The 25666-nt window shown below is 41.1% G+C and overlaps 1 protein-coding gene across 2 annotated transcripts; it reads left to right on the top strand.

The window, feature by feature from the left end:
- Nucleotides 1-1124: 1124 nt before the first annotated feature.
- PRPF3 (pre-mRNA processing factor 3) lies at nt 1125-24132 on the top strand. 2 transcript variants are annotated; one of them, XM_081026006.1, is made up of 18 exons: nt 1125-1282; nt 3878-4067; nt 4706-4836; nt 6791-6937; nt 8471-8554; nt 8782-9002; nt 9661-9967; nt 10635-10801; nt 11551-11630; nt 12852-12995; nt 13689-13788; nt 13961-14074; nt 15110-15228; nt 15494-15577; nt 16639-16700; nt 18578-20512; nt 20839-20973; nt 22507-24132. In XM_081026006.1, exons 2-16 carry the CDS (start codon nt 3923-3925, stop codon nt 18722-18724), a joined length of 2052 nt encoding a protein of 683 aa, XP_080882132.1. In that variant the 5' UTR covers nt 1125-1282; nt 3878-3922; the 3' UTR covers nt 18725-20512; nt 20839-20973; nt 22507-24132. The 2 variants fall into 2 exon arrangements, with proteins under 2 accessions (XP_080882132.1, XP_080882131.1); XM_081026005.1 differs by lacking the exon at nt 20839-20973 and having other exon boundaries at nt 22507-23690.
- The last annotated feature ends 1534 nt before the right edge of the window (nt 24133-25666 follow it).

Raw genomic sequence — 25666 nt, 5'->3', positions numbered from 1 at the left:
CCCTGCAAGTGATTCTGATGCTTGCTCAAGTCTGAGGGCCACTGCCCTATAATAGTACTTAAAATGAGATTCCAGGCTGAGGTCCCCAGTGCCACCCCTACCTCTCAACAGGCACTCCCGGGTATGTGATTCTTGACAGCTGGGGGTATCTGACCCTGTGGGAGGAACCAGCTGCTCGGCTTCCTTTCCTGCTGTGTGCTTCCTCCGGCCGTGGTCTCCTGACAGCCATGCTGCTGATAAAAGGAGTGTTGATGCCAACCCCCATAGGAGAACGGAAGAGGGTAGGCGGAAGCAGCTAGCCCACCTCTCCTCACCCAGGCTGCAGCCCTCAGCATAATGTTTAAAAAGGAAGTAAACTGAGCAGACAGCCAGGCCCCCTACCTCTCCAGATTGCTAGTGTTCAAACATTGCCCCCTTGTGGTGTATGTATTGTTACCTATCAGGTGGCTTTATTGAACAGAAGCAGCTCTGTTTTAAATGCATTTACCTTCGGTCACTTGGGGTCCTCACAGCAGCCCTCGGAGGTCGATTTTTATTAATAGGTGAGGTAACAGGGCTTAAGCAATTTGCCCAATGTATAAATCATGGGTGGGAGAACTGGAATACAGATCTAAGCAATCCAGCGTTAAAGCCCCTGCTCTTAGTCATTAAGCAGTATTGATTCTCAGAAGAGGATGCCCGGCACGTACTAGTAGGCAGTCAATAAATATTCAATTAACGAATGAGACCAAAGGAGGAGGTGGGGGGCAGAGTTGCTATCTTCAGTCTTCCTATACACGTCTTTTTTCTGGGTGGGTCTCTGGCACCACTGTTCATTTACTAAAGGAGAAAGGTTAGGGACAGGTGGCTAATGTGATCTCGACTCTTACAGACTATAATACAAGAAAGGCCACGTTTAGCCTGAACTCATAAGCCCCGCTTTTAGTTCTAGCGTAACTTCAGCGCACTGACTCGCCACACTAGGAATAGCGCAAGCAGCCCGATTCCTGTCTCGGGCAACAGTAACTTTGCAGTAATCCAGTTAGGAGATTTAGCTGGGGAAAAGGAGGCCGTCGGGAGCTTGCACGGGGCATCGCTAGGGCTCCGCCACGCATGCGCCCCGCCGCCAGGAAAGTGGCTACCACGGCTGCGCGCGTCGGTGGCCCGGCCCTCCCCATCACGTGTGGAGGACCGTGGCGTGGCGGCGGCAGTGGCGGTAACGACGGCAGGCCGTAGGGCGGTCGGAGGGTTTCCGGTTCCGGTGTAACGTTCGGGCTCCGTCTCAGGGGCTGAAGTTTGTGAGGTGAGTAGTGGCCCCGGGCCCAAAGAGGGTGTCCTCGGGTCGGAGCGCCTGGGGCCGGGGCTCAGTCCGAGAGGGGGACCGAGGCTGGAAGGTTCAGCGGGAAGGCAGCTGAGAGGGGAACAAGGCTCTGGGGGAGAAGGGGGTGGAATGAGATGGTTGAGAGGAAAAGGGCGGGGGCGGGAAGGGGACGGGGTGCGGAGCCTAGCTCTGAGACGGGGAGTTTGGGTGGAACACGGTGGGGTCCGGCCGGTCGGAGAGAGCAGAGAGAGAAGAACGGAGGTTTGGGGGTGGGGTGGGGGTGGGTAAGTCGGCTTGCAGCAAAGAAGAGCACGGAGCGAGGAAATCCTTCAGGAGATTGGGGTCTGCACCCTCCCCATTCAGAGATCCTTCAGCCTCCCTCTCCACACCATAACACACACCCGCCCCGCGCAGTTACTGTCGAACATTGGATGAGTGACAAAGCTAGTTACTGTTGGAAACTTGCATTTTTGCCCACGGGCTGTTTAGTTTGCACATTCTCTTAGGAAGGATTGGGTTGAACTTGAATGCATGTGTTAGTTGAGTGTTGGGCACACCACACGTTTCATCTAATAGGCCGGTTCCTCCTGTATTGCTTTGGATTTTCAAATTGCTTACACTTTCTAGCCTGTGATTCAATTCTAGTGGAATAGAAGCCCCGTTACGACGAAGATGCTTGTCTGTTTTGTTCACTGGTGTACGTATCCTCAGCGCCCAGTATGCAGCTTGACACTTAGTCGTTACGCAATAAATATTCATTGAATGAATTAAGTACCAAGATGAGTAAACTGAGGCTCCGAGGAATTACTTGCCCAAACACTGGTAAATGGTTAAGCTCCGTGTTGTAACTCTTCAGTGTGAGCTCTTTATTCACTATGGTATCTGAATATGCTTCTTTTGAGCAATGCACATTTAATATATATGAGATTGAGAGGTTATCCTGCTGTCTCATGATGGGTGATTAGAACCACCTAGAAGTATTCACATAATGTGTCACTGAGCCAGAAAATCTATCACTCCTAGTTTCATGACTTCAATCTACTAGTTTCATACGGTCATACCAAAATTTAATAACACTGTTTAGCAACAGGTCTTATAAGGGACGTCCCTACCAAGAATGTAGAAGTTAATCAGACCTTGTCTTTTAGGAGAAAAGATGCCTTAAAAATGGCCTGAGAGCTTGACTCCTACATCAGACCCTGATGTGTGGCACTGCTGGGAGGAGATTATCTGGGAAATTGAATTCAGTGCGGTTTATGGACTTTTAGGCCCTATGGAGAAAATAGGGGAAATACAATTTTTTCTATGCTATGGGTTTTGAAATTTAGGTAGGATATCAAACTGTAAATGTGACTAATGTTTAAAAATTGTACTAACGTGTTAAATAACAAATTAAGGATTTGTTATAGAGTCTTGTATGATAGTGTAAAAAGTAGAAAAATAAAGGTGAAAAGGCAGAACATCCAAAATGGGGGTATTCTTTTCTGAGCTGGGGGATTACCTTACCAAGTCAACTGACAAAGCCCCTGTAGAACATGAGAGAAAATTGTCTGGGTACAGAATCCCCACTAGCTTGCATCTGACTACAGAGAAATATAACAACATTCTTAAGGGTGTGAGCTTTGATACAGGATGACTGACCTGAACAAGCCTTCCTTTATCTGTATCCCTTAAAAGAAAGGAAACCTGTAGGTTACGGCTGAGTTAAGGAATGCTTGCCTAGAACTAAGAAGAATAGAAAAGCTGCTTCTGGCTGGGCTTTTTCAGTCTTGTTTCCATATTATACTCATATGTTTGCCAGTCCTTGTTGATACAACAGGATCAAAGAAGAAGCCAGAAATCATTGCTCAGACTAGGCTATTCCCGGGGTTTATCTGTTTATTCCACTAGTTTCATTGACTCATTGATAGTGAGTCAGGCTTAGAAATCAAATGGGGGGGGCTGGCCCGGTGGCTCAGGTGGTTGGAGCCCTGTGCTCTTAACTCCGGATTTGCCGGTTCGATTCCCACATGGGCCAGCAAGCTTTGCCCTCTACAGCTAAGATTGTGAACAGCAGCTCTCCCTGGAGCTGGGCTACCGTGAACTGCCGGAGGTTGGCGTGTGTTGCCATGGGCTACTGCAAGCTGGAGGTTGGGCTACTGCAGCCAATGCAAGCTGCCGTGGGCTACTGTGGGCTGTCGTGTGCTGTCGTGGGCTACCATGTGCTGCCATGAGCGGTGGGTGGTCAGCGTGAGTGGCTGGAAGGCATCGTGAGAGGCCGGCAGCTGCCGTGAGCTGCTGTGAGCGGCCAAGGCCAACTGACGACTGCCTCAGCTGGGGGAGCACAAGGCTCATAACACCAGCATGGGCCAGGGAGCTGTGTCCTACACAACTAGACTGAGAAACAATGGCTTGAACCGGAGTGTGTGTGTGGGTATAGGTTTTAGGGAAAGTACTCGATTTGAAATGAAGAGGAGCAGCTTGCCTCAAGATTGAGAATAGAGGTGGGGAAAACATTTGTGATGTAATAACCATTGACTGGAATCACTTTAATCTTTTCCTGTCCTTTAACTTAATTCTTTCCTGCTTTCTTTTTAGGTGCAGTACTAAATCCCATTTGACTTACCTTCCTTTTCCTGAAGAATGGCACTATCTAAGAGGGAGCTGGATGAGCTGAAACCATGGATAGAGAAGACAGTGAAAAGGGTGCTGGGTTTCTCAGAGCCCACAGTGGTCACAGCAGCCCTGAATTGTGTGGGGAAGGGCATGGACAAGAAGAAGGCAGCTGGTATGTACCTTTCTGAATCTTGTGACAACATGCAGCATGACCCCGAATGCTGCTTTGAACTTCCCTCAAATTCTCTGTTGGGAGTGCCTCAAAAGGGTTAGGATTTTATTTTCTGTTGCATTATGATGGAAATACCCCAAGTAACTAATTTTATTTTTTCTCTTATTTCTTATACTATTTGTGACATATTTTGAATCTCAGACTGACTTCCTTTGACCACCGTACTGAGTTACTTAAGTTAAATTTACTTAGGAAATATGCTAAAGTCACTTGGGTACTTCAGAGTTGGGTTGACATTTAAACATACAGAAGTTTTTATAAAATGCATGGAAAAGGTGAGGGGGTAGATTTTAATGGTTGTCTCAACAACTTGCTATTTGGGAAAAGTTAGGGAGTTTATTTGTCCTAACTTTGATGCTCAACCTAAGTAGGTTGCTCTGGCTATGCTACTTTCTTCTCCAAAAAATTATAACTGTACTTTTACCTCATGGGTCAAGGTCATTTACTGCAAGAGAATTTATGGGAATCCTACAGAGAACTTAAGAAAAAATTCCAGTGTGGTGTCTGTTATATGCCTAGTATCAGACTAAAGTACTCTTACCTTTTCAACCTTACCATCTCTTTTTTTTTCCTGTCAGACCATCTGAAACCTTTTCTTGATGATTCTACTCTCCGATTTGTGGACAAACTGTTTGAGGCTGTGGAGGAAGGCCGAAGCTCTAGGCATTCCAAGTCTAGTAGTGACAGGAGCAGAAAACGAGAGCTAAAGGTAGGTTACATTTAACTATCTGATAAGCTCGGGAGTATTATGAATGGTAACAAAGTTGCTGAGCTTACCTGGCTCACACTTTGATATGCACTGTAAGAATACCTAATATTCAAGGGAGCTCCTTAGACCTTAATTAAAGTAGAGGGGGTGAACTTGTATTATCACCATCTTATGGTAATGAACTACGGAAGTTCCTGGGTTGAAATATTCTAAGGAAACAATTGGTAGCTTTGTCCTTTTTCATATGCAGTTAGGAGTTTTGGTTCTCATGTTTCCCTGTCTCCTTTTTTTCCCCTTTTACTACTACCTATAAATTAATTGCTCTGAGATTTTATGCTTTGATTTACTCAAGGCCTCATAGATTGCTTCAGAAAGTGACTCCACTGCTATCTGAGCCACGGACCTCACTGTTGCTCCTTTGTCGAGGTTTCTCTGCAATGGACTTGTAGATAGAATCCCAACAACAAGTAATACTTACTTTATGTCTGGAGAGCCTGCCGTTGGCTAAGTAGCATCTTGCTGGTTGTTTCGCCCCTTGAGTGGAATACTTAAAGGAACCATCATTACTCCCTTATCTACTTCACTTTTTATTCTGTATTGGTCATGGCCTTTCTGAGTATTAACAGCGTCAAATAACTGATCTCTATCTCTTTCTCTCTGCCTCTCAAAAATAAAAATCAAAATCTCTTCTGTGAGTCCCATCAAACCTTCCAAAGTGCTTTTTATACCTTGGCTATCCTATTGCTTTTCCTGAGGCACAAAGGGAGAATAAACACTGTCTTCTTGGTCCCTGGCCAGGCTATGGAACCAAGAGAAATACAGATTCTTGTGTTCTTTGTGTTTAGGGCATTGTAGGGTGATCAGAGGAATGAGAGAGAGTCCTTGCCTTAAAGGAATTTGCAAGGGTTGGGGGTGGGGGAGTGAGAGCACAACAATATATAGTCACGAATTATAAAATCTGAGTAGCAATTTCATGTAAGCTTTAGGGTTGCCTGTAGACTTTTGCTAGGTCCACAGTAAAATACACAGATCTGTAGAGTGAAGTTTATGTCATGATAGGGCATGAGTGCTGAGGGCATGCTGTGAATGAAGTGACTACATTGGGTGGGATTAATAGAAACGGTTTCTTAAAGGAGGTATCTAGACAGCCTTGGGATACGGGTCCCATTTTGGTCCATTCAGGTCCCCACCCCACACAATATATTATGGGAGAGTCCTTTTTCTTGAACTGTAGGAGTTCCAGGAAGCGCTCGCCCCTGGCCGAGGATATGTCCTTGCAAAACACGAGCCCTCCTAGTGAAGAGGGGATGTCACCCAAAGCCTACCACCGGTGTGTACATTTGCTTTTTCCCATTGTCCCTTCCAGTTGGCCACTCTTGGTCCTGTTAAATTCACCTTGCAAATTAGTCAACATATTTGAGTTCCCATTGTTTGATGAGAACAAAGTGTTATTGGGGAATACTGAAGAAGAAAGAGAAAGCCCCTGTCCTGGAAGAGCTTAGACTCTAGTTGGGAGAAAGTACTAACATTGAAAGACTTAACACTTGGCAAGCAGAATGTAATTTTACATAGCATGAACCCAGCTCTTAAGTGCTAAGAGGCAGCGAAACAACAGTTTGATCAGAGTGGGATGAGATTGTTAATACTGAAAACTTCCCGGAGGAGGTGAACTTTCGGCAGAATTTGGAATGGGTTGTGGAAAAGTTGAGGGAGATCATTACAAATGTGGAAGTAGCATTTGCAATGACCTTGAGATGGGAACATTTATAAGGACATGGGGGTGAAATTTGCTTGACTGGAGTAGGAGAATGATGAAGTTGGGTGAGATGGTCCATTTGGTGGAGGGTCTAGAAGACTCTGGGAAAAACCACATAATGCTTTTAGGAACTAGGATGATTCTTCTCTTCTCCCACGGCCAGGGATACAACTCTTCTCTCATCTTGGGTTCCCTTAGGAAGTGTTTGGTGATGACTCTGAGATTTCCAAGGAATCATCAGGAGTAAAGAAGCGACGGATACCCCGATTTGAGGAGGTGGAAGAGGAACCGGAAGTGATCCCTGGGCCTCCCTCAGAGAGCCCTGGCATGCTGACTAAGCTCCAGGTTAGTAATTGGGAACTGGAAACTGATTTTGTGAGCTGAAGAAAGGAGATGCATGGATCCAGAGGTTATTGTGACCTTGATATGAATTACTGGGTAGCATTGGGGAACTTTTATTCCCTGCTCTATGTTTCATCATTCCTTGGACTAACCAAGAGTATTCCAGTTGAAGGCTATTGAAATAGTATTTACTGAGCACCTATTATGGGATAAGGTGTGTTATATACATCATTTGCCCAATTATTTACCTCATTGGGTCATTGAGAAAATTATTGAAATAATCAGCATTCAGCTTGATGGCGGAGGAATATTTCCAAATATAATGCAGCGGAGGTATAATCCACTTAAATAATTTTAAGTTGACTTTGTGTTTTTTTAGTAAGAATTATGTTTGTTTTTTAGTAAGAATTATGTGTGTGTTTTTTTTAAATGGTCACTGTTAACCAATTTTGATACCTCATAAGCAGTAAATATTTCTTGTACGATTTAAAATTTCTTGGGGGAAATAGAATATATATATGTGTAATTGGGTGGATGCATTTGCTTATTATTTATATATGTATTTCAAGCAGTAAATATTTCTTGTACGATTTAAAATTTCTTGGGGGAAATAGAATATATATATATCTGATTGGGTGGATGCGTTTGCTTATTATTTATATATGTATTTCTAAAAGGAAAGAAACATGATTTTTTTAAATAGAGAATGGGGTGGAAGAGTTCACAATATACCCTTTTGTACTTTTGGCATTTTGAACTATGTAAATATATCACCTACGCAAAAAATGTTAAAAATAGGGGAGGGATGAAAAAATAAATAAATAAATATTTTTAAAAATGTTAAAAATAAATTTTTAAAAATATCTTGAAACCCCTTGACAGCAGTTCTTTTTGGGAAAATTCGAGAAGAGTTGTTTGATAGTATCATCAAAGCCTATCATCCTGAACTTCTTTAGGACAGAAGAAGGGGTTTACAGAGACGAGGAAGCAGGTCTTTGTCTTGTCGTCTCTGTTCACCCAAACTAGGAATTTGTGATTTAACCCATAGCATGATGTTAAAAACCAAAAAAAAAGTATAATTTGTGTACATTCTTTTAAGAGTTTTACATGTGTTATTTAAATGCTCACAATAGCCCTGGTAAGGTAGGTACTACTATTTTTACCTCTTTTAGCCACGTGGAGATTTAGAGATTAAATACAATGTCTAAGGTCACACGGGCATTAAGTGGCAGAGTTAAGATTCAAACTCAGGTTTCTCTGACTGCAGAGTCTTAATCATCAAGCTGTGTTACGTACTACCTAACATGCCAATCCTGCCCTGGGAAGATGGGTTGAAAAATTCCACTGGTCAGTTGTGTAAGCTTTTCTTTACTAAACTTTCTAGCCTGTGATCCAGGCAGAATATCATGGGGTCACTCAAAAAATTTTAGGCCTCTAGACCTGAAAGCCCTTTGGGTTTAGGAACCTGTATGGGAGAAATAAAGGAGACATTAATTTTTTTTCCACCTCCTCCCCCCTCCTTTCTCCTGAGAGCAGATCAAACAGATGATGGAGGCAGCAACACGACAAATTGAGGAGAGGAAAAAACAACTGAGCTTCATTAGCCCCCCTACGCCTCAGGTATTGTACCCGGATTATTCTGAAAAAGAGACGTCTTTAGCACAGAGTGTCTTGCCGTCCATTCAAATGAGAGTCCAGAAGGTGACTGTGTGCCGCACCCCACAATCTACCACAGTCTACCACTGTGTGTGTGTGTGTGTGTGTGTGTGTGTGTCCACGCGTGCGCGCGCACACCCACGCCTGCCTGCCTGCCTAATCCATCTGATTTCTTTTTCTCTATCTCACAGCCAAAGACTCCTTCTTCCTCCCAACCAGAGCGACTTCCAATTGGCAATACTATTCAGCCCTCCCAGGCAGCCACTTTCATGAATGATGCCATTGAGAAGGCAAGGAAAGCAGCTGAACTACAAGCCCGCATCCAAGCTCAGCTGGCACTGAAGCCAGGGCTCATCGGCAATGCCAACATGGTGGGCTTGGCCAATCTTCATGCCATGGGCATTGCTCCCCCGTGAGTATCTATTTCATAGAGCCCCTTGTTATTTCTGAAGCTTGAGAAGCAGCAAATACCTCGGAATGTTACTGATTCTCTTCTTCCAAGGAACTTAAGCCATTTCATGTAGTTACATGTTACTTACATGTGCTCAATAAATACCAATTGAATTTATTCTCTTGGCTTCCTTGTTGTAGAATTTATCATCTTTTTATAATTGGCAGAACCAAGGCTAATAATATTCACCTAATACTGGAGCTAGGAATAGAATCAGGTCTCCTGACTCCTAACTCAGAGTTATATCCATTAAACCATGTTGAGTGAGGCCAGGTCTGAGTTCTTTACAACTGGATAAAGATAATAGACTTCCTTTTTTAGCATCTGCGATTGGTTTGGCATCCCTTGTCTAATTCAAGAATTCAGGAGTGAAGAAAGATAGGATTGCAAATTCATTTCAATGTAATTTACCAACTGTTTCATCTGATTGTACTCAGATATCCAGTTTGATGTTTTCAATCCAGATGTTATTATTCACTGATGGGTTTGTGTTCCCTAGAATTGTGTAACCTAGTTGTCTTCGTTGGGTTTTGATTTGTTTTATTTTTATTTTATTTTTGGTTTTTTGTTTGCCTTCTTGTTCCATACGGGGTTTCTTTCTTTGTGGGCTATTTTTCAGGAAGGTGGAGTTAAAAGATCAAACTAAGCCTACACCACTGATTCTCGATGAGCAAGGTCGCACTGTAGATGCAACAGGCAAGGAGATTGAGCTGACACACCGCATGCCTACTCTGAAGGCCAATATTCGTGCTGTGAAGAGGGAACAATTCAAGCAACAGCTTAAAGAAAAGCCATCAGAGGACATGGAGTCCAATACCTTTTTTGACCCCCGAGTCTCGATTGCCCCTTCGCAGCGCCAGAGACGCACTTTTAAATTCCATGACAAGGGCAAATTTGAAAAGATTGCCCAACGATTACGGACAAAGGTATCTGGCTTAGGATATAACCTGGAACTTCGAAGAAGTTAGGAAGGTGACAAAGGAAATTGAATAGAATCCTAAACTACTGTCAACTCAATTCTCTATGTTTTAGGCAATTAGATAAATAAGTGGTAAAGCTTGGAATAATTTTTAAAATACTGTATCCCTGGGATTCTTGATTTTTAGCTGATTTGTCTTCTTAATTACATTCTACTTAGTTGGAAATAAAATTGACTTTGAAAATTCTCCACAACCAGCTGACAGTGAAGGGAAGCAATTCAGAACCCCCTGGGTGACTGAGGAAAGCTGCCCTGGTGTTAAAATGTACTCTAGACAATCCACACACCTGGCGAGTTGAATTTACTGTGTATTCAATGACTTTTGCTTTCTCATTTTCATCATGTCAGAATGAGATTTTTATTAAATTCAATTTCTGCATATTTTCTGCAGGCACTTGCACTGTGGGGTGAAAGGGTAGTGATGAGGCTGAGATGTATGTGAAAACTAAGTAAAGGATAGAATAAAACAGAATGGCTCTTTTTTCTAAGCTTTCAGAAATGATGGAACTCATAAAGAGTTCAGTAAGGGAGTGTTTTAAAATTTGGGATTCTACCACTTCCATGGTTTCTGTGACTCCAATTTATCTTCCTGTCTTGGTTTATATTGTCTTTAGGCTCAACTGGAGAAGCTGCAGGCAGAGATCTCACAGGCAGCTCGAAAAACAGGCATTCATACTTCAACTAGGCTGGCCCTCATTGCTCCTAAGAAGGAGTTAAAGGAGGGAGATATCCCTGAAATTGAGTGGTGGGACTCTTACATCATCCCCAATGGCTTTGACCTGTGAGTTTGTTAGTTAATTCTTTTTAATAAGCTAGAGTTATTGGGAGAGATGGTACTCATGCATTAAGTAAAACGTTAAAATCTAAGGGAAATAGGTAACCATACACAAGGTCATATACTTGTAAAGAATATGTTATACGGATTATTTTTAGTTTTGGGGGTTAATGTAGGAGGAATGGGCACAAATAATCTAAAAGAGCAGATCTGTAAATGATTTGCCTTTGTTTTACATTGTTATTTGTTGTTCTTAGTTACATTCTTTTGCTACTAATAATAGGTGTTTACATTTCATAAAGATGATGTCTGGAACAGAGCAGGGACTCTTAGTTGATGGGGGAGAAAATGGTGAACAAAGCATATAAAAAACATTTGGAGAGCTTTAATCATACTTGCTTCATCATTCTGATACGTGACTTTAGGAGACTGTGTCTCAGCCTTTCCTACTTTGTCAACCACTGTCCAAAGGAGTTACTGTTACTAATGAGAGAATGTAGTATATCCATCAGAGGTATTAGAGTAAAAAAGGTTGAGAGTAAGTTGTGTGGAGAACGCATCCAACCTTAGTGGGTCCCAGTTTTCTCATCTTGAAAATTCTATGTAATATAATTACTTATTACAGATATGCAAACACTCGGAAGTGCTAGAATGCCTTATGGAGAGAGATTTTTATTCATTGTGTTTCTGAGATTCCCTCTCTTGGAATCATCTCTACCCACATATCCTGTTTTCCCTTCTTCCTCCAATTTTAGTACAGAGCAAAATCCCAAGAGAGAAGATTATTTTGGAATCACGAATCTTGTTGAACATCCAGCCCAGCTCAACCCCCCAGGTAACGTATACATTACTCAGTCAAGGCTCTAGAAAAGTAGTATCCACTAGAACTTTATGTGATAATGGACATGTCCTCCATCTGTGCTGTCCATACAGTAGCCACTGTCCACATGTGACTACTGAGCATTAATACAACTGAGGGACTGAATTTTTAATTTCATTAGATTTTAGTTAAAGTTTAAATGGTCCATAGAGCGAGTGACAGTATTGGACAATGCAGCTCTAGAGCTGTGAAGCCTAATCTGAAGAGGGCCTCCCTGATGTGTGTTACTAGCTGGGCTTTTGCCGTAGTGTTGACTCCCAGCTCCAGTCTTGTACACTAGCTCTAAACTGCCCTTAGATCTGCTTTGTCTTCGGCCTTCTCTCTCTCTCTCTCTCATTTTTGTAGCGAAGGTCTGTTGACTCAGTTGAAAGAGATAGGTTTTAGTTGTGGCTGTGTTTTTAACTACCTGAATCCCTTGGGTAAATCACACAGAACACAGAAGTTCCTCATATATAGAGAAAATACTAACTGTAAGGCCTTTTTCAAGAGTTATGTGGATCATAAAAGACTAATGCTTTCATCGGATTTGGGATAAACAGGAGATAATACCTCAGTTAGAAAATTTGCTTTCTGCTGTGTCCAGTAAGTTCAGAAAAATAGATCGAGACCTTGAGCTAACATAAGACATAATAATGAACTAACTTAATCAGTCTATTTAGCTATTATCATTAGAAGAATTGGGGGTTGGTGTGAATCATTAGAAGAATTAGGGGTTGGTTGTTTGTGTTTAACGTTTCATAAACCTGTTTTGGGGGTCTAGATGATTTTTCCCAATCCCTATGACTCTAAAATGATAAATGTCATCATCTTGACTGGTGATTTTCAAATTGTATTCCATAGAAACATTGAGTTTCTGGAGGTGAGATCCAAGTGGGATTCTAGATAACCCCCACCTACTCAAAATCCTCAAGCAGAGCAACCAAAGCAGCTCTAGTTTTGTTTTCTATATTCGCCACATTTCAGTTAATTAAAGGTCATTTGCTTAAAGGATAACAAGGTAGAACACTACTCAGGAAAGATAAAATTGCTATTTAAAAATACAACCTTACTATCACTATCACAACCCAGAAATAACCAAAACCATTAAACTAAAGTTCCTGTTAATGTAAGTGGTAGTCATCTATGTTCCTGTAATACACTTATTGCTTTGGTATATTCAATTTCTCTGATTGACAGTTGACAATGACACACCAGTTACTCTGGGGGTATATCTTACCAAGAAGGAACAGAAGAAACTTCGAAGGCAAACAAGGAGGGAAGCACAGAAGGAACTACAAGAAAAAGTCAGGCTGGGCCTGATGCCTCCTCCAGAACCCAAAGGTATGTATCTTAGAGCTGGGGATGAGGGGTGGCAAATTTATCTCTGTAATTTGAGAGGAACTTCTGCATTCTTTTATATTTGGATGCTTTCTGGTTCTCAGAGTCATTCTTTGGTACCTTTCCTCCTTTCCTAAATTTTCTATCTTAATTAAGACAGGTCAACGTATTCATTGTTGAGGTCATTGAGGCTTGATTTGAATTATATAACACTCTGATTTTCCTGGAAGAATAATGGCCTTGAAATTCATGAGGAATAGCATTTGCAATGTTTGCATAGTTGTTACGTATGCAATTCTTAATATTTCAAAAGTGAAAATACAGTTTATAAAAACCCCACTCCTGTAGTTTCCATTATTGTTAATATTTTTAGGGAGCACTGTTATAGGATCTTTCACTAAATACTGTTATCAGAGTGAAAATACCAAAGAAATTAAGTTCTTTCATAAATTTAATGTCTTTTATACATTTTTAAGCAATGTACATAAATGGCATACCAACTATTTAGATTAATTTTGTGAACTTCCGCAAATGCTGAGTTAATTGTATGGGCTTTTCAAGGTGGGAGTTTTCGGGAAAAGTGAGTTTTGAGTAGAGATTTGAAATTGGTAAACAACATGAATTGGTAGAGATGGCAGATTATTCTACCTGGAGAAACAATTTAGGAGATTGATTTCTGTCCTCTCTCCACTGCAGTGAGAATTTCTAATTTGATGCGAGTATTAGGAACAGAAGCTGTTCAAGACCCCACGAAGGTAGAAGCCCATGTCAGAGCTCAGATGGCAAAAAGACAGAAGTAAGTGCCAAGGGATTGGGTGGAAACCCAGGACAAGTGTCTTTCCCAAACTCTTCTGGGGGATCCATGTTTGGAGGGAGGGGAGAGTCCTCCGTTGCTCTCTCTTTCCCTCAGCCCTGCTTCTGATCTTCAATGCCTTTCTCACTTGTGGATGTCCTTCCTGTCACGACAGAGCGCATGAAGAGGCCAACGCTGCCCGAAAACTTACAGCAGAACAGAGAAAGGTCAAGAAAATTAAAAAGCTTAAAGAAGACATTTCACAGGGGGTACACATATCTGTATATAGGTAGGTGTCCAAACTGGGCCAATCTTTCCCTTAGAAATACTAAAACATTTACCAAGTGCTTGAGGCAGAATCGCTATGGTCTCAAAGCATCCACCGCTACTCTGTTTAAATGATCCTAGTGTCAATCAGGAGTTAGTAATGGCGAGGGTTAAAGACTTTTCTATCTCTGAGGTCTTCTTAGTGAACCAGTACTAGTTCTGCAGAATGAATGAATGAATATACTTGTTCAGGCCAAAATGTGAACTAAGGATCATTCATCCTTTTTGAACCATAAAATATCCTATTTCTCCAGGAGGCATTAAAAGTTTCTTTCTTCAGTAACTATATCCTTATCCTGATGTATTGCAGTAATTCTTTTATTCTCACTCCAAAATGGACCTTATACGTTGTAAATACTTTCTACCTTTGTGTTGGTTGAATGTTTTTATTTTATTCTCTTATGTCGAGTACAGTGTGTATCTTCTAGTTTTTTAAATGTCTCAAGTTTAGTAGCTAGTTCTTTATTGTAAAAGTGGTGCATTTGTAAAAGTAGGGAATGCTTATTAAAATAAAAATTCTCACAGTACAGAAGGGCACTTACTGAAAAAGTCCCTTTCTTATTCTCTGATCTCGTAGGACCACTGCCTATGGGCAATTGCTACTAACATTTTTTTCATGTATCTTTCTAGAAATTCTTTGTGCATATCATTGTGACTACGTTATAAGCATCTAGAGGGCAAAGAATTTGTTGATCTTTATACTGTCGAGAACAATTAGCTTATACTTTTATTGGATGATAGTAAATACCTCTCCTTCATTCTTGAGTAAAGTTTGATTACCTGCTATTTGTTGGAAGGTGTACCATGCTAGACTTTGAGGAAGTATGAGACAGTGGAAATACTTCTCGACTTATCCGTTTTACCTTTTAAGCATTACTCCAAAGGCCTTTGTTTTTTAGAGAGAAAACCATTTTGGATCCATCTCTTTATTTGCCATTCCACTCAGGCAGCTACTGATGCTAAAATGAAAACCATAACTAAACTTTCCCTTCTCCAGAGTTCGAAATTTGAGCAACCCAGCCAAGAAGTTCAAGATCGAGGCCAATGCTGGGCAGCTGTACCTGACGGGGGTGGTGGTCCTGCACAAGGACGTCAACGTGGTAGTAGTGGAAGGGGGTGAGTCTGCACACGCTGAGGGGGCCTGGCCCCAGGTGATTAGCATGGGGGGGAGAAAGGAGGAAGGTAGTATTTTAGAACTCTACTGGGGTATCATATCCTGGGCCTCTAATGTTTCCATGTTACCGGAGTACAAGGACCTCAGCTGTGGTTCCTGGGATTGCTTCAACGATCACATTCATGTCTGAGCATTGAGTGAGCTCAGAGGTTCTGTCTACCCCATCATCTTCCACAACTCTGGCAAATTCTTCTTTTCTGTTTGCAGGCCCCAAGTCCCAGAAGAAATTTAAGCGTCTTATGCTGCATCGGATAAAGTGGGATGAACAGACATCTAACACAAAGGGAGATGGTGAATGGGGGTTAGAGGGGATTAAGTGGGTGGTAGGGGTGGTACTCTATCCATGCACCCATTCCCTCCCTCTGACACTCTTGCTAACAGTGGATAATGTTCAGGAAGTTCAGAAAGATCCATTTGGACTATGAGCATGCTAGATGTTCATACAGTATTTATTACATGATCACGTGCATGCGTATTAGTCATTCTTCTGCCTGTCCTTTAAGGTCTTCCTACCAGCTGCTTTCCCTGTCTGCCCCACATCTGGATACTGATTACATGAGTGTATTTAGTTTGTGAAAATTCGGCACGCTATGCACTCACATGTGCATTGTCTATTATTTTTTGATAAAAATTTTTAAAGGGTTGAAAGCAAAAAAAAATTTAGATCAACAAAAGCTCTCTGCTTTAAGAAAATATACTTTTCATTCTTTTGCCCAGCTTTATCTTTATACACACGCGTGCACACACACGTATATATCTGAGATTCTCCTGCCTATCATTCTCCCTTCAATATTCATTTTCCCTTCTTTGATGACCTGGGTTAGCATTTAACATGTGCAGAGAGCCTTGTTTTTCTTAATTTTACCTAACTTTGGTCCTGTTATATTTTTTGTCCTTACTTAAAATATATTTCCTATTAGAATTGACTTACATTTTGTTTTGCAAGTGTTCCAAAGGTGTTTTCATTTGGTGTATCTGCCAGTAGACTAAAAGCTCCTTGACACTGGACTCTTAGCATGTTGGCATCTGAAGCCTGGCTCCCCATGTGTTTAGGACAAGTTGTTACTGTTGAGTGCTTGTCTTCTTTATCTACTTACTCCCAGTACTTGGCAAAGCTCTTGACACATAGTAGGTACTCAATAAATTAATGTTTGTTGAATTAAGATCCTGGCCTGTTTGAAGCTTCCAGTCTAATTCGGGGTAAACAAAGAGTAACAAGACATTTGATCCCAATACACAGTAACGGGTGATAATATTTAAAAGAATTTAGGAGACTTGAATACTGTTTAGAACCTAAATCTTGGTCCCTAGTCTAAGTCTAGAGCAAGATTTAGCTATATTGTCTCTTCCAGATGATGAGGAATCCGACGAGGAAGCTGTGAAGAAAACCAACAAATGCGTACTAGTCTGGGAGGTAGGTGATCCTTTGTTAACACTGAAGCAGAACATTAGCTAATGGAATGGTAAAACTAAACGACGACTAATCTCTTAAGTAATTCATGTTTCTTTTCAGAATGCATTGTTAAATGTTTGGCAGCAAATTATTCCTCATTCCCTGTTAGTTAAATTGATGACAATGTAGTATATGCCATCTAGAAAAGAGTATGGAAAACCGGTGGCAAGAATACAAATTCTTGACTTGGTTATTTATTCCTACCTAGTCATGGATATGGGGACTTGGAAAGAGGGAAATGAATTATGGAAAATGAATTGAGGGAAATGAATTTCTTTGGGTATAGTGAAAGAAGTAATAGATTTAAGAATATAAAGTTGGGAGTCTGGGCATTATCACTTGCTCGCTGTGCAACTAGCAAGACACTTAACATCAAATACTGTTTCTTTGTCTATAAAATGTGGGTATAATTTTCCCTCCCTATTGTCGGGGAGGGAATTTTGTTTTTTAGAACCTAGTTATATTATTATGTAATAGTGCTTTGTAAAACATGGCTAACTCAGTCACTCTACAAATGAAACATTTTTATGATTATGTAGTTCTTTCATCCCTGAAATCTTAGTGAACCAGTATAAGTTCTGAAGAAAGAAAGAATAAATAGTGAATAAGTGAAATGAATATGCTTGTTCAGGCCAAAATGTGAACTAAGTAAGGATCATTCATCTTTTTTGAAATATAAAATGCCCTGTTTCTCCAGGAAGCATTAAAAGTTGCTCAGTAACGATTTCCTTATCCTGATGTATTGCAGTATTCCTTTTATTCCCACTCCAAAATGGACTTTATACATTGTAAATATTTTCTACTTTGATGTTTATTGTTTTTATTTTCTTCTCTGTTGAGTTCATGTGTATCTTCTATTTTTAACATGTGCTCGTGTTTAGTAACTACTTCTTTATTATAAAAGTAGTAAGTTATTACAAAAGTAGTGGATACTTAGTAAAATAAATTCTAATAAAGAAAAGCACTTACTGAAACAGTCCCCTTACGATTCCCTGATTCTTTAAGACTACTCCTTATAGGTAATTGCTACTGTTTTTCATGTATCCTCTGTGTTATCCCAGACTTCTCTAATTTATGAATACAAATTAGGTCATAATAACCGTAGTATCTGTCTTTCTGTCTTATAAGTCCCCACCTGCTTATTTAATATCCTAGCCTCTATCTCTTCCAAATTCTCTTCCATTTATCTCTGAGAGTCCTCAGGAACTATATATCTCAGGTTCAGAAACAAGCCAAGTTCTGCTCTAGCTTCCTTATTAGAATCTGATCCCTGAAAGCTTCTTGAGGTAGCATTTCATGAGTGTCGTTGCTGCTGGTGCCTTTGGGGAAAATGGGGCTCCACCCAGTATCTTTTCTTTTGTAGTTCTCTGCAGGGACTCGCCCTGGGTCCTATATCCCTCTCCCTCTTGACCCTGTGATGTTCTCTTTGTCCCTGGGCCCCAAAGCCTCCTTGTAGACAGGGTCTCACGAAGGCTTGTGAAAAGAATCTTCTAACTCCTTTCTCCTGAAAGACCCAAATCTAGTTCTTGAGGCCTGGTGGGAGACAAGTGCATTCCATCTCACCCTCCGTGGTCCTTCCTGACTTGTGCTTCCACCAGAGCACAGAACTCCTCATCCTCCATTCAGTCAACAAAACGGAAACCCTTATGCATAAATTCATGAAAACTCCTGCACACATCCAAGGAGACGGATGGAGGTCAGAATTGCTTTTACCATAAAAATCACCTTCAGTTAGGCACATTGCTACACAAGTGTTATTAGATTTTGTAAAAAAATATTATATCTGATTTAAACTAGAAATTGCAGTGTTTTTATTACACATTTTGTCTCCTTCCCAGGGTACAGCCAAAGACCGGAGCTTTGGAGATATGAAGTTCAAACAGTGCCCTACAGAGAACATGGCTCGGGAGCATTTCAAAAAGCACGGGGCTGAACACTACTGGGACCTTGCGCTGAGTGAATCTGTGTTGGAGACCACCGACTGAGACTGCTGCAAGCCCCTGCCTCTGCCCTGCCTGTCTCTCAGCCCCACCCCTTACTCTGCTTCCCAGCCCAGGCCCACCTGTGTGTGTGATCGCGGGACTGTGCCAGGCCGACGTGGGCACAGAGGGAGATCACCTTGCTCCCTGCCCCTGTCAGCCTGGTGCTGCCCTTTAGTCCCCTTATGTGCATATGATTAAAGAGTTATTTTTAAAGCGGGTATGCTATTTTTCACTCCTAGATATTGGAGTTTGGATCTTCAGGTGATCCTTTCTCCAGACTTCTAGCAATTGCAGTGGAAAAAGAAACTTTTGGCATTGATATTTACGTATATATGAATGGATGGAAGGATGAATGATATGTGTTTTTGAGGTCTAATGGGAGTTTCTGACCTCATCTTGGAGCAAGAGGGATAAATAATACTGTTTTCCTGGAGCAGAGAGAAACGAAAAGAGGTGTTCATGGGTAAGGTAGGGAGGAACACACGAGCGTCCGTCTCCCAGCTTCCTAATGATAGAGGCACGAGGTAGACAGATTACCTCGGTCTTGGCTAAGAAGTCCTAACAGGAAGTCAGTTCCTTAAACGGGTGCGTATATGAGAATGTGTTGTGGGTGAAGGGGACATGGAACAGCCAAGCAGGATGTTATGGGTCAGTTTGTAAGTGGATTAGAATTGGGGAATTTAGCTTATTTCCTCTCTTTACTAATTAAAAAAACCAATCCTTTTCTAAAAGGCAGTGTGTAGTTTCTTTTCTTTTTTTTTTTGGTCCTCCCCCCCCCCCCACCCCACACCCCAAGAATCTGACTAGATGTGGCTCTGTTTAAGCACTTAATGTTTCTTGTTTAGCTTTAGGAGCATTTGGATCAGAATAAGTATCCACTAAAGTCTAAAATCTTACCACCTCTATCCTTTCGTTGCTGTTGAGGATACAATGGGAAGGAATCAAACACAGGAGCCGTTAGAGCTCCCGTAACTTCCTGCTATCGGAGCTTACTAGGAGGAATTCGTGTTGGAGAATGGATACTTGACCAGAAGTTAAATTGTAAAATTAACGCTTTTTAAAAAGTTACGTGTTTCAGGTCCTAGTTAGAGTCCCAATTTTAAGGCAGTAGTAGGGAGCAGTCAGATAAAAGGTGGAAAGAGGTAAGGACGACAAAAGCACTTAAGGAAAATTACCACAACCTCTATAACCCAGACAAGCGAGGTGACTAATTCCTGGAGCAGGATGAAATCTCAGAAAAGCCTGCTTGCCAGGACTCAGCAGTGAAGAATTTGGGTGCTTGCTAGTGATCATGTCTATTTGTGAGATGGGAGCTAGAGAAGTGAACTCGTTTTTGATACCCCTTGATTTAACCAAATTCAGGGGGAAAATTGTCAGAAATAAGTGTTTTTGTTTGAAAGGATTTATCACAAATATGCGTGTAAATTTATACACAACTTCAAAAATATTGCATTAAGGCCTAAACGGTGTATGTATAATATGTAAGTCACGGGTCGCTTAACAATGGTGCCATGTTCTGAGAAACGTGTAGTTAGGTGATTTTTGTCGTGCAAATGTCATAGACTGCACTTATACAAACCTAGATGGTGTTGCCCACTGCACACCTAGGCTACAAGCCTGTACAGTAGGTTACTGCACTGAATACTACAGGCAACTGTAACAATGGTATTTGTGTATCTAAACAGGAAAGGTACCGTGAAAAGCCGTATAAAACCTGGTGCACCGGTACCAGGGTCCCTTACTGGTCCTCCTTACCGTGAATGGAGCGGGCAGGACGGGACGTTCCTCTGGGTGAGTCAGTGAGCGAGCGGGGAGTGACCGTGAAGGCCTCGGGCGTAGTGTGACTCTGTAGACGATACACTCTGCACACTTAGGCTACACTACATTTGTTTACATTTTTTTCTTCAATAATAACCTTAGTATTACTTTATAAACTTGTTTTAACTTTGTTTTAACTTTCCAACTCTTGTAATAACAGCTTAAGACATAAACACATTGTACTGCTGTACAAAAATGTTTCATTCTATAGCCTTTTTCTATTTTTAAAATTTTTAGTTTTTAAACTTTTTTGTTAAAAATTACGCTGCAAACACACCCATTGGCCTCCACTTACACAGGGTCCAGATCGTCAGTGTATCACTCTCCTGCCTGGAGCTGTCATCTATGACAACAACGCCTTCTGGAAACACCTCCTGAAGGATCTGCCTGAGGATCTTTCTGGGGAGGTGGCACTCATCAAAAATAAGTCTATGGTGATTGGCTTGGTTTCTTTTTTTCATCATATATTTGCTTGTAAGCAGACAATGCACCATGAACATTCCTCTCATTAATAAAAAACCTTTTGGTGTTGGGGTCCATGTTTTCAAACTTTTTAAGGAGCTTGTTGAGGTCTGCAAAAGCTTCTGCCAAACCCTTCACTGTGAATTTTCTTAGGGGTTCTGTTCCTGCAGTGTCTTTGCTCTCGCCTCTTCAACTATGCATTCCTGTTCACCTTCGAGGTCCAACAGCTCCTCATTAGTCAATTCCTCGGGAATCTTCTCTAGGAGTTCTTCAGTACCGCCCTCATCCACACTTAGGTTAAAGCTTGCTGTCTCAACCACGGCTTGTGAATGTTTGTAACCTTATTCTTGGCAAACTGAAGTCCTAGATGAGTGTCTTCGTCCAGATGCCATTCATACGCTCCTTGGTGACACAACCCCGAACCGGTGCAAGGTTCTCGATGCTGTCATAAATGTAATCGTCCCAGAACTGGGTCAGTGTCTTCTCAGTTGCAGCAATTGTGTGGGCAAAAGGTCCTTAAGTAGGAGGCCTTAAAAGCTACTCCAAGTCTTTGACCTATTGGTTGGATCAAAGAAGTGGTGTTGGAGGAAGAAACCACTTTGATATTGGGATGAAAGTCCTGAGTAAAAGGAGGATGTCCAAGAGCGTGATCAATATTAAGCAAAATCCTGAAAGGTATATTATTCTCCAGACTATTTCTCCATTTTGCTGGCATTGCAATTCTGGAGGGCATCTTGAAAAATCGTCCATGACTTCTTAGTGCTCCTATAGTACACTGACACTGTGTGCTTATTAATATGCTTGAATGCCCTGGGTTCTCACTGCGCCAGGTCATAAAGGATTTTAATTTATAGCCCATAATCTTGTCCCCTAACAAGACTGTTATGCTGTCCTTAAAAGCTTTGAAACCTGGCATTGACTTGGTCTCCTTATGGATGAAAGTCTTTTCAGGCATCTGTTTCCAGAATAGGGAGGTTTCATCCATATGCAATATTTGCCCTAGCAAGTAATTTTCCTCCCCAATCAGCTTTTCTTGAGTTCCCAAAAATTCTTTAGCTGCCTTCACATCAGCACTCACAGATTCACCACTCACTTCCACATTATCTAATGAATAATGATTCTTGAATCCTTTAGACAATGCAGAGCTAGCAGTAAATTCAACACCATAATTGGGTCCAGCCTTTTTCTTTTCCAACACTTGCAAACAAACTTTTTGCTTGGGCTGTGATCATCATGGTGCTGAGAGAGAAACACTCCTGTGTCTGGTCTTCAATCCAAGTCATTAGAAGTATGTCCATATCTAATATACACCCTTCTCGAGTTTTTGTTAATCTCGTTGCCTTCAGTGAAGTAGCTTCACCTTCACCTTCAGCAGCTTCTGTCACTTTGTTCCTGTTCTTGAAGATTGTAGCTATAGTGGAACGGGACGTGCATGACTGGTGAGCAATAACTATTACTGATTTTCTACCTTGGTAGTCCTTAATCATTTCTAATTTTGTTTCCAGGTCACTCGCTCAGTGAGGCGTCGTATGGGCAACATTAGCAGGGGGTTCTGTATGCTGAGGGCCATGAGGAACAAACGACATGAGATTAAATCAAGAGAAAATGGTGCAATCAAGAAACGTGGTAAACACGGGATGTGGGAGGCTGCTGCTGGCTTAGCACAGCATACTGTCTTACAGCAGACTTTATTTCAGTAAGGGGAAAGAGTACACTCGAAAATAGCAATACAAAGCAGAGTGTAGTAAATATGTGAGCCAGTAACACAGTCGGTTATTATCGTTGTCAAGCATTATGTACTGTGCATAAATGCACGTGCTATACTTTTATCAGAAAGGCAGCGCAGTAGGTGTACTTACACCGGCACCACCACAAACACGTTAAGAATGCGTTGCACTATGGCATTATGTCAGCTACGATGTCACTAGGCAATAGGAATTGTTCAGCTCCGTTATAATCTTATGGGACCACCATCATGGTTCATCATTGAGCAAAACGTAGTTAGGCAGCACATGACTGTAGTGTTGTTCATTATAAAGTACTCACAATGAGACTTCTTTTTGTCTTGAGCAAGTCTTTCATCTTCCTGTGCCTGAAAATGTTTTTTGTGTTTTTAAAGAGGGCGCAGCTCACAGTGTCCCATGTGGGGATTGAACCGCAACCTTGGTGTTATTAGCACCACGTGCTAACCGACTGAGCTAATGAGCCAACCCCCTAGGGTTTTTTGTTTTTTTAATTTTCTTGACTCCATACCATATTGAACATTGTGCTCAATAAGGATTGCCTCCTGTATGAGCAGGCATATGAGCAAAACAGATTTTAGAGGTGAGGAATCCGAGGCTTAGAGTAAGTAATTTGGCCCAAGGTTGTGGTTAGTAAGTGGTGGAGCTTAATTTGAACCCAGGTTTGTTTGACGAGACCCCAAATGCTTAGCCCCTACATATATTGTACATGAAATAAGGAGGTAGGAATAGATGTGTTCTTTCAAATGAATGTTAATCTCAGAATAGTTCTATTTGGGATGCTGTTATCACCTAAAATACGTTGCAAACTTTAGTAATTTCTTTCATAATCTGTTTCAAGTTACATGTAATGTCTTTCATTAATGGCAGTTATTTGTCCTCTGCAGAATTCTGGAAACAATTTTAAGTCATTTGAAATTTACAATAAAGTGAGGTGATCAAGATAGATAATGTTTAGCTTTCTTCCTTCAAAAAAATCTGAATATAAAGTCATTGAACTGATTGTTCCTCCACATATGTAGCTTACTTGATGAATTTCCAAAAATATCTTTAACCATGGCAATACCATTGAAATATAGGTACCCAACAACTATTTTTGGACAAGACAATACAGTAATGATTAACACTGTCCAGCAATTTAAAGTTTTCAAGGTGCTTTTGCATGCTATTCAATGCAATATTCCTGGGCGTAAGAAGAACACACAAATAATTTCATTCGGGGCAGAAGATGCTACAAAAGAGAAATTCCATCCAGTTGGAATGATCAGGGAAGTTTTCATGAAAGAGGCAATTTAAGGTAGCACTTGAAAGATGGGATGGGATTTATAGATGATGTAATATAGAATTGTACACCTGAAATTATGTAATTTCATTAACAATTGTCACCCCAATAAATAAAAAAAAAAAGAAAGAAAGATGGGTAGAATTTTTATAATAGAAGAGGACATTTTAGTCAGAAAGAACAGAATTAATTATAAATAGAAAACTACAGGATATATTTAAGGAAAACAACAATTTGCAGCCCAAGGAACTGTGGAGGAAAAGCATTTGAGACAATACTGGGAAATTAGATTGAAACAATCGTGGAAGGTCTTAAAAGCCAGGACTTTTACTTAACTTGGTGGGTAACAAGAAACTTGGTGTGTGTGTGTGTGTGTGTGTGTGTGTGTGTATGTATGCAGGAGAACTAGGAGATTAATCTGGTAATGGTATATAAGCTGAAGAGATAGACTGGGAAGCTGATTGCGATGTTGTTGATATACAGTTCATTAGAAAGGTAACGATAACATTAAGTAGGGAGAAGAAGGGAATTCATGCAAGAGATTTCTAGGTAGATGTCTATAGAATTTGATAACTAGATGGGAGGGGTGGAATCCATAATAACTAGATATCCAACTTAAATAAATCTGAATGTAGGTGGTAATCTTTGGGAGAGGATGAGGAGAAAGAATGAGAGAAGGGCTTAAAAATGAAACTTTGGTAACCACAAGGGGTGAGAAAACTAGTAGAGCCTGAATTTGAGTAGTCTGGTTCTAGAGGTCTTGCTCTTAATGGTCACACTCTCTAAGAGAAGAGTGAAAGGCTAAGACTGTAAACAATGCACTGAAATTGGCAATGAACCGATCATTGGTGCTCTTGAATAGGGTGTTTCCTCAGCACGTGCTACTACAGTGCTTGCTTACCTATTTCACTGAGAAAGGAGAAGCCAACTGAAGAGAATTCTGCACATTCTCACCAACAAATCTACCTGCCTACGTAAACCTTTTACCTAGATTCTCTACCTTCCTGTTACAAGAAAAGAACTGTCTGTGGACCTATCACTTGATCCCATCCTCTTCTACTTACTCAAGGAAATCAATCCAGAAATTGTCCCATCTCTATCTTGTATCAATATTCCCCCTAAATGTACCATTTACATCAGCTACAATTATTTCTCACCTTGAAAAAAAATAAACGACCCTTTGATCCCGCATTTCCCTTCATCTTCAGCTCCCTTTCTCTGTTCCCATTTTATTTCGTGAAAGAGTTGTGGTATTTCTACTTCTCCTATTCTTTCTAGAAGCCTCTCCAATCACTTCACTTCCCTTGTCAAGATTCCCAATGATCACCTTGTTGCCAAATTCACTGGTTGTCTCAGTCCTCATTTTATGCAATCTGTGTAGCAATACCTGACAGTTGATTACTTTCTCCTTCTTGACAAATTTTCATTACTTGGCTTTCAGAACATTATTCTCTGGTTTCTGTTTTCACTGCTCATTCCTTTTCAATCTCCTTTGCAAGTTGCTCTTTATCTCAATCCTTGGACCTCTTTTCTATGCATACTCACTCACTTCCTGGGCAACCTCATCCATCTCACAGCTTTGAAGGTCATCCATATACAGATAATTCTTAAATTGATGTTTCCTACCTACAACTCTCTCAT

This window comes from Rhinolophus hipposideros, assembly GCF_964194185.1.
Source record: "Rhinolophus hipposideros genome assembly, chromosome: 19".
NCBI lineage: Eukaryota > Metazoa > Chordata > Mammalia > Chiroptera > Rhinolophidae > Rhinolophus > Rhinolophus hipposideros.
The sequence above is the reverse complement of the archived record's forward strand: the minus strand, read 5'-3'. Positions and strand labels throughout refer to the sequence as shown.

What these genes read in the sequence shown, in the direction of transcription:
- PRPF3 (XM_081026006.1), top strand. Translation starts at nt 3,923, where the DNA reads ATGGCACTATCTAAGAGGGAGCTGGATGAGCTGAAACCATGGATAGAG. An exon ending in GCCATGGGCATTGCTCCCCC is followed by an intron (nt 9,003 to 9,660) that starts GTGAGTATCTAT and finishes GCTATTTTTCAG; the next exon opens with GAAGGTGGAGTTAAAAGATC. An exon ending in ATCTAACACAAAGGGAGATG is followed by an intron (nt 15,578 to 16,638) that starts GTGAATGGGGGT and finishes TGTCTCTTCCAG; the next exon opens with ATGATGAGGAATCCGACGAG.